General features: G+C 37.1%; 1 protein-coding gene across 3 annotated transcripts in view; it reads right to left on the bottom strand.

The window, feature by feature from the left end:
• The window catches only part of plxdc2b (plexin domain containing 2b), a 61,885-nt gene that overhangs the window by 23,551 nt on the left and 24,930 nt on the right, over window positions 1-13,404 (bottom strand). For all 3 annotated transcript variants that reach the window (XM_082162174.1, XM_082162172.1, XM_082162173.1), the window contains exons 2-4: window positions 6,419-6,618; window positions 1,724-1,870; window positions 1,066-1,135 (exon numbers count right to left, since the gene is read on the bottom strand). In XM_082162174.1, the coding sequence (XP_082018300.1) occupies window positions 1,066-1,135; window positions 1,724-1,870; window positions 6,419-6,618 (417 nt within the window). The remainder of the gene's footprint in view (window positions 1-1,065; window positions 1,136-1,723; window positions 1,871-6,418; window positions 6,619-13,404) is intronic.

Below are 13,404 nucleotides of genomic sequence, written 5' to 3'. Positions count from 1 at the left end.
CTAATTCCATGACTGTACCATTGTACTGTCACAGTACTAAACAACTGTAACAGTACTAAACAACTGTAACAACGACCACTTGACCACTTGATTACTGCCCCAAAGACAATTAAACCACCATTAGGCTTAAACTTTTATTAATATAAGTATAAATAGCAAAAGCAAATAGTGGCAGATACTATTTGCACCTCAGTGTATTGTAGTACACTATAAAACATCATGCAATAAAACATAATTCCAGCTGATATGAGATGGGAATAGGGAGAAGAATGTGTATTTGAATGGGTTGGTTACGTCAAAAGCTTCACTGTCCTTGCTCTCCGCACCACTGTCCCAGCTACCAAAGGAGTTTCTTTTTTTGTAATCATGTTTGGCTCAACCAGACAATGGTGGGTGGAGTTAGTGCAAATAGCCTTTGCCAAAAAGATGGGAAATTTGCATAGCTATTTAAATAGAAAATCCGGATTTAATAATTTAGCAAACATTTTCATAAACATAAACATAATGCTGTTTATTATTATGTTATTTAGGCAGGAAAAGTACCTCTGATGCAGGAGCACATGATTTTTCGCTCCTGGGAACATGGCTTCACTGAGAAATTTAGATCACTTCTGTGTTTCATCGTTTATAACCACAGAAAGATGACTGATGTAGGGGGAAATTATATGGTGGCTTTCTCACTCCATCTTTCCCTCACTCTCACCGCTTCATCTCAGACACATTCCAGCAGCCAGTGAGTCACATGAACCACGATCACAATAAAAATCCCCACACATGCCCTCATATCTACAGCATGAACAGTCAGCCGTTATTAAGGACCTCTCACAGCTGATAAACACAGCCTGATCCTCCAGAACACTGTGACTCACAGTCAAGCTCTTGTGCCTACAAGCAAAAACCAATCAATTATATATTCCTCTGGAAGCTCATAGAAATCATATGTTCTGCTTCAGCCATATAATACTCATATCGCATGGAGACAGCCAGGCAGACGCTTTCTTATAACCTAATTGAAAATCATTGGTTGTGCTGCACACATCACGTGGAGGAAGACACTTCACTTACCGCCGGTTGCAACAGTGATCTCTCGCAACAAATGTCCATAAAATGGAAAATCAAAGGAGAGATTGACCCGCTGAGGATGAAAAAAAAAGACTAAATTTAGCTCGCAATTATAAAACGATCTAAACAATAAGCAGAATAAATATAAAATTATGACAGAAGGCCATGATTACAATAAAACATACAGCAAGTGTACATCCAGATGGACCCCATGGACTCATTCTGTGGTCGGCTAAAGCAATCGTAACTCTGCTAATAAATTTGACTTCTGTCCTAAATCTATTGTTCGCTTGTCCGCTGTGGTTTCTTTTGTTTGGAAAGTGTAATGTGAGGATATTGCAGTCTGTTCCAGTAATGGGATGGCGACACACAAAAACCTTATCCCATTTCAAAGAAATGTGGTATTTGAGAATCGACACTTGGTCTGTTTCTTTCATAATCTACACAAGCAGACAAACTCGTCCAGAAACAACAGAAACAGGTATAAAACACTCACTATACAAAGTGTTGTTCTAGTAACGAACATGTACTGTAGGATAAACGGCTGATAGAAAACAGTTATTGCTGAACTTGAATGTTGGTCAGTGGAGCTACATATGAGTTGCATTTCAAATGATTGAGTGTAATGAATGAAGGAATGAAGGAATGAATGCTGTCTTACCGCTGCTTGTCTGTGTGTATTAGACAGGATGCCGTGAATCTTCACCTTCTCCTTGTTCATCTGATCGATATTTACCCATAACTCTTTGCTCATAGGGTCACTGGGGCCATAGGTTTTTGAGGTGTAGTAGTTATGATCTGTGTCTTCCTACAAGGAAATATCAGACAGCCAGTCAGGATAAAGGACATAAGACTTACTGAGAAGAAAATCATACAGGTCTGGAACAGCATGATGGTGTGCAACTGTGCAACGAAAGAAATGTTCACTTTTCAGTGAACTATCCCTTTAATAAACTATGAATAAACACCCTAACACTATCCATATTTGTTTACGGCAGGCTTTTTACAAGCAGGGGCCACGAACCCATTCTGATTATTAGATCACAAACAAATACCATTTCAGGTCTTTCAGTATTAAAAACAAAACTAAACACTCTCTCGAAAGAAAATATGAGCAAACAGGGGCATGTTTACAATAAACTGAGCCAATCTCTGTTTGTATGCATTTTCAATGCTCACCACACATTTAGGAGGGATACTGAGAGGTTTAATGAACTGAGTGTTGATCAGCTGTGCCTATAGAGGTGTTCCAGCCTCTGCCTGGATAATATTACAACATCAAAACAGCAAAAGGGTCAACTGAGTTCTTTTAGCCCAGTTTCCCCTCTCCGTTCACCACAACAGAGCTGGGTTCAAAGACTCAAGAAAGAGGAAGACGAGTGATTGAGACACAGGGCTTATACGTGTTTATAGAAGTGTGGATGTACGTGCATCTGTGTGTGAACGTACATATACTTGCGATCAGATGTACCTGGTATATCAATATACAAGCAAAAAAGTGACACTCCAAAAACTTTGACATTTTTTATAAATAAACAAGTGTACAGGTTACATCCGCCAAGCAAATGGATGGAAAATCTGAGTGCCAGCAGAAACAACCAATCACTGCTGATTGTTAACAGCATAACACTTTGGACTGGGATAGAAGAAAACGATCAACTCACGAAAAGAAAATCAACTCATGGGGATCGTATCCCTTAATTTACTGACCATTACAAATCATTTTCTACAAGAACTGTCATCAGTGATCCAATTATTAAAAACTTGTGGGTTTTAAAAATGAACCAAAATGACTATTTTATCTACCAATTAACAAAAAAACCCTGGTCAACGTAATTGTGACATGATTATTCATGACAGCACTGCGGATGACTTGAGTTTGACTCCCAACTGCGGTCCTGCTCCCCTCTCTGCTCTCCTGTCATGATAAAGGTAAAAAGGCTAAAAAATATATATTTATACTGTGAGGACACATGTGCTTTGTGAGTACAAGACATGATGTTTGATGAACTAATAATCAAAAAGACGAAGACCCACTGGATTAATGAAATCCTCCTGGATTGATCTATCGTTGTTTACTGAGCAAGGCAAGGCTGTCTGTAAAACCCTAAGAAGAAAACCCTTGATAAAACCCATAGATGTTTGCAGCATCTTATCAAACACCCTGGCACTCAGAAATTCAGCATGTGACAATGTGAATAATACAATTCTCAGAAAGAAAGAAATGCGTCAGAGACAGAGTTGAGGAGAGGTAAATATAAGATATGTAATCTCTGACAGTTTAATCTCGTGAAGTGCAAAGCCAGCAGAGTGACACATGCTGAAACTAAAAGTAAAACCTAAAAGCCTAAACTAAAGCCTGTGGGTATGTCATAAAACAGCAATAGACATTCGGGCCTTTGAACACACGCAAAATAAATAAAAAATGACAGAAGTGTGTGTGAAATAAATGATGCACCTGGTGTATGGGTGTATGTGTGTATGCATGTTTATACAGAAATGCATTTGTATACAGGAGACGGTAGGAGTTCAAACACTAAAACTCAATCATACAGACTTTGCAAGACAACATCAAAGGAAACAGCCAGTAGACATAAAAATTAGCAACTACATACCGAATACACTCCCACTGCTTTGAAGAAATAATCATGTGGGAAACTAATTCAATACTGGAAACATGTGCACATAAATCGTTTTGTGATGTTTTTCATATGGATATAATGACCACATTGTTCGATGTCCAACATTTTTTTATCAGCCACTAAGACCAACTCAGAGTTGCAAGATTAGCAAGATTACTCGACCTGCACTATGCTGGTTAGTGCAGGTCGAGCTTGTGGACCAGCATGCTGTGCAGTAGCCATGCTGTACACATGTAAAACTTGGGTTGACTTTCTGATAAAGCTGGCTGACATGAAGTCTTGCTGGTTAAAGTCATTAAAGTCATTGCTGGTCATTTTCTTAAGTCATCATTTACTCTCCCTCATGTAACTCCAAACCTGAATGACTTTCTATCTTCTGTGGAACATGAAGGAAAAGATATCATGAAATACTGTATGTTGGTAACCGTTTTGGATACCGTTATGTTTCATGGTAAAAAGTAATATTTTAACATATCTTCTTTAATGTTTCACAGCAGAAAAAGTCAGGTTATACAGGTTTGGAACGACATGAGGGTGAGTAAATGATGACAGAAACCATGACACCAGCATTTAATTCTAGAAAAGAACGATTGCTGGTGGTGGTCCTTTGAGCAGGGACGGCACATAGAAATGTGTTCAAATAAAAAAAAGAAATAAAGTTAAACCAAATCTCAATGAACCAAGAACACTGTTGTAAGAGGAAGTCAAACCCCAGAGCTGAATGACTGACAGCCCGTAAGTCTGTGAAGGAAACTTGACAGCCTTTCTATCTGTTTTTATGGTATCCCATGCTCACCTAGCTGAACTTCCATGCTGGTCTAAATCATGGCTGGTGAAGGTGCTTGACCAAAGGAAGCCTTGTAAGATGAACCTGACCTGGAATTGCTAACTCTCTTTCTAATTTCTCTCACAGCAAATAAACTACACATTTTTTCACTCAGTTGAGTTCTCCCTCATAGATTGTGTGTGTGTGTGTGTGTGTGAGAGAGAGAGAGAGAGAGAGAGAGAGAGAGAGAGAGAGAGAGAGAGAGAGAGAGAGAGAGAGAGAGAGAGAGAGAGAGAGAGAAAAGAGAGAGCGATAAAGAAACAGTGTGTGTAAAACAAGTTAAAACGTTCATAATAATTCATTACCTGAGGTTGCTGCTTGACAAGCAGAACCAAAACCCGAAACCCAAATGCCTGTCACACTCGGGTAGCAGACATCCATTTCATAACTCAAATGTTCTGTCCAATTTTCTAAAGTTTGGGGTAGGTAAGACTTTTTAAAGCTATTTTCAAAGAAGTCTCTTATGCTCACCATGGCTGCATATATTATTAATATATATGTAGAAAATATTATTACAATTTAAAATAAAAAATTAACCATTTTCTTTTTTTTCTATTTTAAGAAAACTCAACTGTACTTACCTGATGTGCGAGAACAAACCTCATTGGTTCTTGAGGAAGCTCAATAGTGCTGCTTAACACATGAGAACAAACCTCACTGGTTCTTGAGGAAGCTCAAAAGTGCTGCGTATGAGAACAAACCTCACTGGTTCTTGAGGAAGCTCAAAAGTGCTGCGTAACACATGAGAACAAACCTCACTGGTTCTTGAGGAAGCTCAAAAGTGCTGCGTAACACATGAGAACAAACCTCACTGGTTCTCGCACATCATGCGAACATGCTTGAGCTTCCATTTATCAGAACTGATGTTTGAGTTGATGAATGTTTATATTTGAATAAAAGCCTAAATTCAATTTGTTCATCAAGTGACCGTGTCTCTTCCAAGGCTGCTGGTCTCTTCAGAAAATTTGGACTAAACTGCTCAATTCATATGGATCAGTTTTACGATCTCTTTATGAACTTTTTGAAGCTTAAAAGTGGTAGTTGCGCGGAGTCATGGACTGTCTATGGAGGGAAAGAAATCTCTCAGATTTCATTAAAAATATCTTCATTTGAGTTCCGAAGATGAACGAAAGTCTTACGGTTTTGGAACAACATGAGGGCGAGTAATTAATGAAAGAATTTTCATTTTATGGTGAACTATCCCTTTAAGACCACTGTTATTATAGAATGTATCACCTTCATCAGGCTATTCAAGTGACACAATGCGGCCACAATACTGCAGTATGACTGATCTATCAGTTTTATTTAATTTTTCCTTTTTATTTAAAATATTCACAAACTTTTTAACTATATCATGAAACATCTGATATTATGATTCTCAAATATGTGTAAGTAAATGTATTTTGTTGTTGAAACACCTTTTTAATGGTAATGTATGTTAGTTGATCTATAAAGAATGATGGGCAACACCATGTTAGTTTGCGCTTCAATGCTGAGAATCTGAGCTGTTGGAATTGAAGGCCGTACATTAATCCATTTCTTCCGAAAGACATGAAAGTAAATGGCTGGTGAACTGGTAGAAGAATAGAGTAAACTTTATAGTTACCTACATAATGTGTATCTGATGTGAATAAAACATATAGTCAAATGATGTTTGAAAGGATTATTATTGCTGTTTCCATCAACATCAGTATGTATTTTACAAAATAATTGTTTTTTTTTCTAGTACTTAAATGTTTTTGAATGTCTAAAACTTCAAAAAAACATTATGTGTTGGAAAACACTGAACAGTTGTGATACGCTGTATGACAGCCACTGGCTGGGCATGTACTATGTCCTTAGTCTGTTGAGGGTAAATTCATTTAAAAATTAAAAATTCAATAATTACCATTATTTGGGAGGTGTTGTCTGTGTCGTCATCAGCCAGTATTCCAGGCAAATCCTGAGACTCAGGCTTCAAGCTGTCTTGACTGGCTTTGTTACTTTCCATTGGAAGCGGCTCCAGGAGAAGCCAACGTCTCCTTCTCAGAAGCTCCACTGTGACAACATCGTCCTGTGACCATCCCTGAAGAATTGAATAAGCAGCTCCTGGAACAACACAAAACAACAACCAAAAGTATAAACATGAGCACATTTTGACATTACATATCATGAAAATCAGTTTCATTGCTCAATTACATCAAATCAAATCAAATCCAAACTTCATTTATCTCACTACTGGCTCTCACAATTGAAACATCACCCATAAACATTTATACATTTTTATATGGTTTATTCAGACACACTAAGCATCACTTTTTCTCTATTCTCCCTCTCTCACTCTGCCATGAGAATAGCTCAATTTTGTTTAAGATGAGCCTATTTAACTGTAGTTGTAATAAAGCAGACGGTCCAGTGCACTCTTGACACTTGGTTTATTGATAAACTGAGAGATGATGTTACAATGTTACACCAAATGACTTCTGTGAGAGTCAAAGTGGCCAATACACATGGCCAAATTCTTATGCAAATCAGGACTCACGTGATCAGAGTTTAATTAAATCTTCTATTTACTTTGCTCTCTAGTCCTCTCACTGGAAAAAAAGATGTGAGAAATTATATGAGTATGAATGCTGGAACTGAGGACGACTGGATAGCCAAAATGGGAATCACTACAAACACTTCATAATGTGATTAAGCAGACTAAACAAGAAGAAGGAGAAAAGAAGAAACAAAAAAGAGAGAACAATGAATCACCCTGGAATGTCGGTTAGTGTCCTGTGAACACCAGCCTAATCTAAACTAAAAGTTCAATGCGGTTGTCTGTTCAAGTTTAGTCAAAATCTTGGTATTTTTAGTAGCTAAGGTCGAGAGATTAGAGCGGGAGAATAAGTTTAGGCCTTATAACTTGTATTGATTTCATCAGATCGCATACAGAGATGGCTAATCTATGCTTAAGAGATAATGAACACAAAAACACTTAAATACACAAAAACTTTCTGGAAAATATGCATGCATATACTGTACTTATGTTCACTGCTGCAGTAAGAGGGACAGTAGAAACTAAAATAGCCAGAATGATTGTCAATTCTCTGTCTACAACCCATTATAGGTCGCAGGGTTTGTCCTGTACATAAACACTTCTGATTAGCATGCAGCAGCTTCTGTCGCCTGATCTCACGCTCTTCCTCATTTACGTGCTTTGTGCTCTTGTTCCAGAGACACAAAATTTAATTAGTTCCTTATCTTATAAGACACACATTCAAGGTAATAAAATATTGAACTTTGAGACAAAGATTGAACCTGTTGTACTAAAAACTCATCTAACAGTGCAAATATGCTTGTGCTGCTTAATATCGTTGTAAAAACCATTTTACACGATTCTCTGATGAACAGAAAGTTCAAAAGAGCAGCATTTATTTGAAATAGAAATCTATGTAATATTATAAAAGTCTTCACTGCCAATTCTGAACAATTTAATGCATCTTTGCTGAACAAAAATATTACTTTCTTTTAAAAAACAAAACAAAAAGGTCTTACTTTTGGATATTTGCCTTTGTCAGTCAGTCTGAAAACCATTGTCCCTAGTCTATTGAGGTGACAATATCATAATTTTAATAAAGACCCATCTCATGTTTCATATTTCAGAGTTATTTTTTTCTCCTTTATCACCAGGGTATGTTTCATGCTGTACTGTTCCTGTGTCCATATACATTACAAAGAGTGTCTGAGATTACCAAACTGGCACATATATGATGAAATATGTTGTTTCCCTGCTTTAAAAATGTCGAACTTTATTGCAGATATCTTCTATAAGAGGAAGCATTCTCAGGCAGATTTACATTGTCTAGTGCCTAACACAATACTCAAGAATGCAATACTCAACTACTGATCTTATTTCAAATGAAAAAAGACCTGCTGAACACAATTTCACCATATTTCCAGTACTCAATCTTGTTTTCCTGCAGTGCAGATGTGTTGCTCTGATAATCCCAGCACACATTTCTTCATTCATGTGAGAGTCTAATCTATTCTCTGTACTGCCAAACAACCCAAGTGAGAATGAAAGGGGGAAAACTGCACAATTTGCTGAACACAGTTTTGTTTCCATGTCATCATGGTCTACTGTTCCTCATTTAAACCCTCAATGTGAGAAAAGATCCTCAGAGCCAAGTCCTTCAGTAAAGCCCATAATACATAACAAGTCAATGAGGATTTAGAGAGGCGGCTGTCACTGACTTTTATTGTTGCTGAGAGGATATCACTGTCTGCTCGTGACACGCTTTGAAAAGCCACCGCAGCAGGGACAGGATCTCTTTCTCTTGCACTTTTTTTTTGCTGCAAGACTAAATCCAGTCCCACATTTCCCACTCTTTCTCTCGTTGGAAGGTATGCCTTTCATTTCAGCTCTTAAGATGTCCATGAATGAATGAATGAATGAATATCAAGCTATACATTCAGATGCTGCGACAAAAACTTTTTTTTACAACAAATATTTTCAAAAAAAAAAAAAAAAACTGATAACAGTATGAAATTAATCATAAAAACCAATTGGAAACAAACATGACTATTTATATGTATATTTAAGTTAAATATTATCAATATAAATTCTAATATTCATATTCTAAGCAAGGAGAGTCGAGAAGGAGGAACTGGTGTGTGTGTGTGTGTGTGTGTGTGTGTGTGTGTTTTATCCATTTGAAGTAGGAATGTGTGTCTTTGTGTGTAAAAGAGAGAAAACCACTAATGTGAATTTCCCACCAGTCATGTCTAAAACTATCAAAATGACTGATATATTACTCTTAATTAATCTGAGGAGGGCTGTCGGAAGGAGAGAAAAAAAAAGAAAAAGGCAAAAAACTAAAGTTAATAGATCACTTTATAGTCAATAGTGCATTTATTTTGAGTCACTGCTCGGGAAAAAAAGAAAACAATAGTAAAAAAAATTTACAAATGAATTAAAGAAAGAAAGAGGTTTGGGGTTATGGGGTTCAAAACCATTCACATGGCATGTTAAAGTACAAAACCATTACAGAACACTCCAACGTACAGTGCAGACGACTAGCTACTAGCAACAGAAGTCAAGAGGAGTTTGATTGATTGGCTCACTCTCTCCTTCCACTATATGAGGCAGACATATAAGAGTGTGTAATTACAGAGGAGGTAAAGCATGCTGGAACAGGTCACCTGAACAGAGGATACACACAAACACGTCTATAGCCTATGTGAGAGAGACTAAGTGTTCACTGCCTAATCAATGACCATACACCATTCATCTTTATTAAACCTAGTATACAGTATAGCCTACATAACAGTCAAATGTTTGGGTTTAGATTTTTTTTTTTTGGGGGGGGGGAAAGAAATCAATACTTTTTTGTGCTTTGTTACTTTTGATATGAAAAAAAGACTCAGATTTCAAATTATATCAATTTGATTACGAAATTAAAAAAAAAAAATAAGTTGTAACATTTGCACTTCTGTCACTTTCAGTGCAACTGTACGAAAATGGCAGGTCCTAGAAAAAAAACTTTAAGTGTTCATTTAAGAGTATTTTGCTTGTGTAAAAAAAAAAAAGAAAAGATTAATCTAACTCAATTCTTTTTTTTTAATAATTGAGCCAAAACCAAAATGTGTTAGGTTGTGCCCCGCTCTCCCTTAGTTTACAGCATTAGTTAAGAGACTTTGAGAAAATGTACTGTATCTGATATACAAAAATAAATCGATATCGAATCGAATCAAATCAAATTGAATCGTAATCCAATAGCAAGCTTGTGAATCGAAATTGAATCGAATCATACAATTTTTGTCAATACCCAGCCCTAGCTGCAAGTACACAACCAAATAGCACAGACCACAACGAAAATATTTCAAGGGGGGCCCAACAAGTGACAAACTTGGCTGGGACATGCTTATTATTCAATGTCTACTCGTTAGCGTTGTTAAACTGATAAAGATGTTTTCTTAATTTACTTGTGTTTTTTCTATTTGCATGCGTTTTCTTCAGTTGCAGCGTGTTGAGCTCTCTCAGCCACCATAACTTATAGTGGCAGAAAAACATACCCACATCCGTCTCAATGACTCACAAATGGACACTGAGGAGTCACGCATACCAGGAGAAATAAATTTCAAGCAAAAATGCCTTTTCTACATTGAATTAGTTTGACTGATTGTGTCATGTAATTGAGTGATGTATATGTAGTTGAGTGCAAGACCAGAATGACTTTGTAATCATTTCTAGTTTGTCTAGATGGTAGTTTGCGCACATTATATGGTCTGTGGCTGACAGTAATGACAGAATACAGATGGCTGGCTTTGCCCAAGAGTGATATAAGGTTTCGTTCACTAACCATTCACACAGAGAGGTATACTTAACCCAGCTAAACACTGGTCTCCAAACCCATGCTCAAACCACACACACAGCTTCAGACCATCACTTTTAGTACAATGGTATGATGGACAAAATGAAGACAAGTTTAACATCACATCTGTTCATGTAGCTCAACTGTTAAAGGATGGCACTAGCAATTGCAAGGCTATGGATCTGACTGCCAGGGAACACATACGGAGCAATCACATGTGATGTGAACACCCCCCTTACAGTGCACTGATTATTCGGCAAGTTATGCTTTTTTGACTTTGCACTGACACCAAATTTATTTGACCCTGTTTAAAAAAACAGTGTGATTCATTGGTTTAATCTTAAAACAGAGCTGTGAATCTCCTATTAAACACTAAATACTATATATCAATCACAGTCCATATGAAGCAGTCACATTCATTTATAAATCAGTGCGTTTGTGTGCGGCGCGTATAATTAAGAGTACTCATCATGTGCTCAACAGCTTTTAATTAATGTCCTCCTCACCATTTAACCTCATCCATCTCCTGCTCTCTCACCGATGTCATTCTCTTGCATTGCTTACTCACACCAGTTATGGGGGTTATGCGCAACAAACTTCCCTATTCTGTAAAACAGGTTCTATCACTTCTGGTTAATGTCTTTTGTATGTGCTTCGTGAAATATAGAGCCGTTTTACTCAACCCTAAACCAAACCCTAACCCTAAAAGTAAATCTATAAGTACATGTAGTTAATTAATATTACACAGTACTTACTTATTTTATCAAGTACAATGTAACTACATCATCTTAAAATAAAGGGTTACACTTTATTTTAAGGTGTGATTGTTACAGTGTAATTATACATTTAAGTACTGAGTAATATTAAGTAACTACATGTACATACAGTACTTACTATACGGTTAGGGTAGGATTAGGATTTGGTTGAGGGTTAGTTGCATGTAATTTACTGTTATTACTATAGTAAGTACATGTAACATATGTAACATGGACACTGTAAAATAAAGTGTTACCAAATAAAGTGTATCCGTCCATAGATATTGGCGTCAGTTTGTACTGCTGTAACACTTTCTCAGACCAGCGGATGCGGTGAGACGAGTTTTCCTGTTTGCTCATGTGACGTTTGGCATAAAGCCTTTTTATTTAAAGCCTTCATTTCCACAGGCCTGCTGCACATCCTGCTAATTTAAAGCGCTAATGAGTAGAAGGTGACATTAGGATCTAAACACATGAATTATGTGTATGTGCAGGGGGATGAATGTCATATACCAGCACACAAACACACAAACAGACTCATTCATTTTTTACTCACACACTGGAGCATAAACAGAAAGAATAAAATGTCAAATATATATTGTCAGAGAAGTCAGTTTGCCATTAAAGTTCAGAATCATACAGTTTATGCTGAAGTTGTTCTTTAGGCCAATGGTGGATTCATTTGCCACAAGCATTTAATTCTCAGGGACAAGCACTTGGATATTTAGAAATGTCAAAGATATGACCTCAGTATTGAGCCAACACACCTTGTATATCAGTGAAGTAATTTCTGTAATCCCATCTTCACATAAAAGCTTCAGCTGACAGGCAAATGCAATTAACTAAATGAATGCGGAGCTATAAAGGTTTGTTTGTTTATCTCAGACAGAAGGACATGCACACGGCTTGGCTGCACCCATACCCAAAACGTAATGTAATGTAATGTAATGTAATATAGGGTTGCCAACTTTTGATTACAACTTTTAGTTCAACAATTAATTTTTCATTTCATCTTAATACTGTAAATTAGTTGTTAGCTGGCTTGGCATGGAACAGATGGGGATGATGGTGTAGAGAAACCAAGTGCAGTTTTATTTACAGTGGTAATAATCCAAAAACATGAAAAACCAAAAACTTGGTTCAAAACAGGACATGAACATGAACTATAAACATGGCTTGAAACACTGACCTGGCACATGGAACATGGAACAGCATAATATACTTCAACACACAACCCACAATCATTACAAACATTAGGGCTTAAATACAAGACACTGGGAAATCAAATCCCTGCCTTAAGGCCCATTCACACCAAGAACGATAACTATAATGATTATGATAAAGATATAGTTCTAAAAAAAAAATCTAAATATAGTCGAATAGCAGAGTCCACACCACAACTATAACAATAACGGCACAGAGAAGTGATATAGTTGCAATCACTTTCAGAACGATCTTTTCTTGCTGATGAACAAAACATTGACAGTCAATCAGAATCCATCCTGCTTTAAAGAGCTTGAGCGGCAGACGAGCTACGAGAATACTTTTTTGTGCGCAAAAACAAAATAAAAATAATGACTTCATTCAACTATTTATTTTCTTCCCTGTCATTCTCCTACGCTGTTTATGTTGTAGACGGAGAGCAGCGCACGGCGCCTCACTATTGCACGGCTCCTGCTTCAGCATCACACACATGCTTCGAGCTGCTCACGTGTACAGCATCGGCCAAAACGCTCCACTCTGTCTATAACGTAAACCGCGTAGGCTAATGTGCTCAGTCT

The sequence above is a fragment of the Leuciscus leuciscus genome, assembly GCF_965113295.1.
Source record: "Leuciscus leuciscus genome assembly, chromosome: 2".
Lineage (NCBI taxonomy): Eukaryota > Metazoa > Chordata > Actinopteri > Cypriniformes > Leuciscidae > Leuciscus > Leuciscus leuciscus.
Note: the sequence above shows the minus strand (reverse complement) of the source record. Positions and strands in the feature narration are given on the sequence as shown.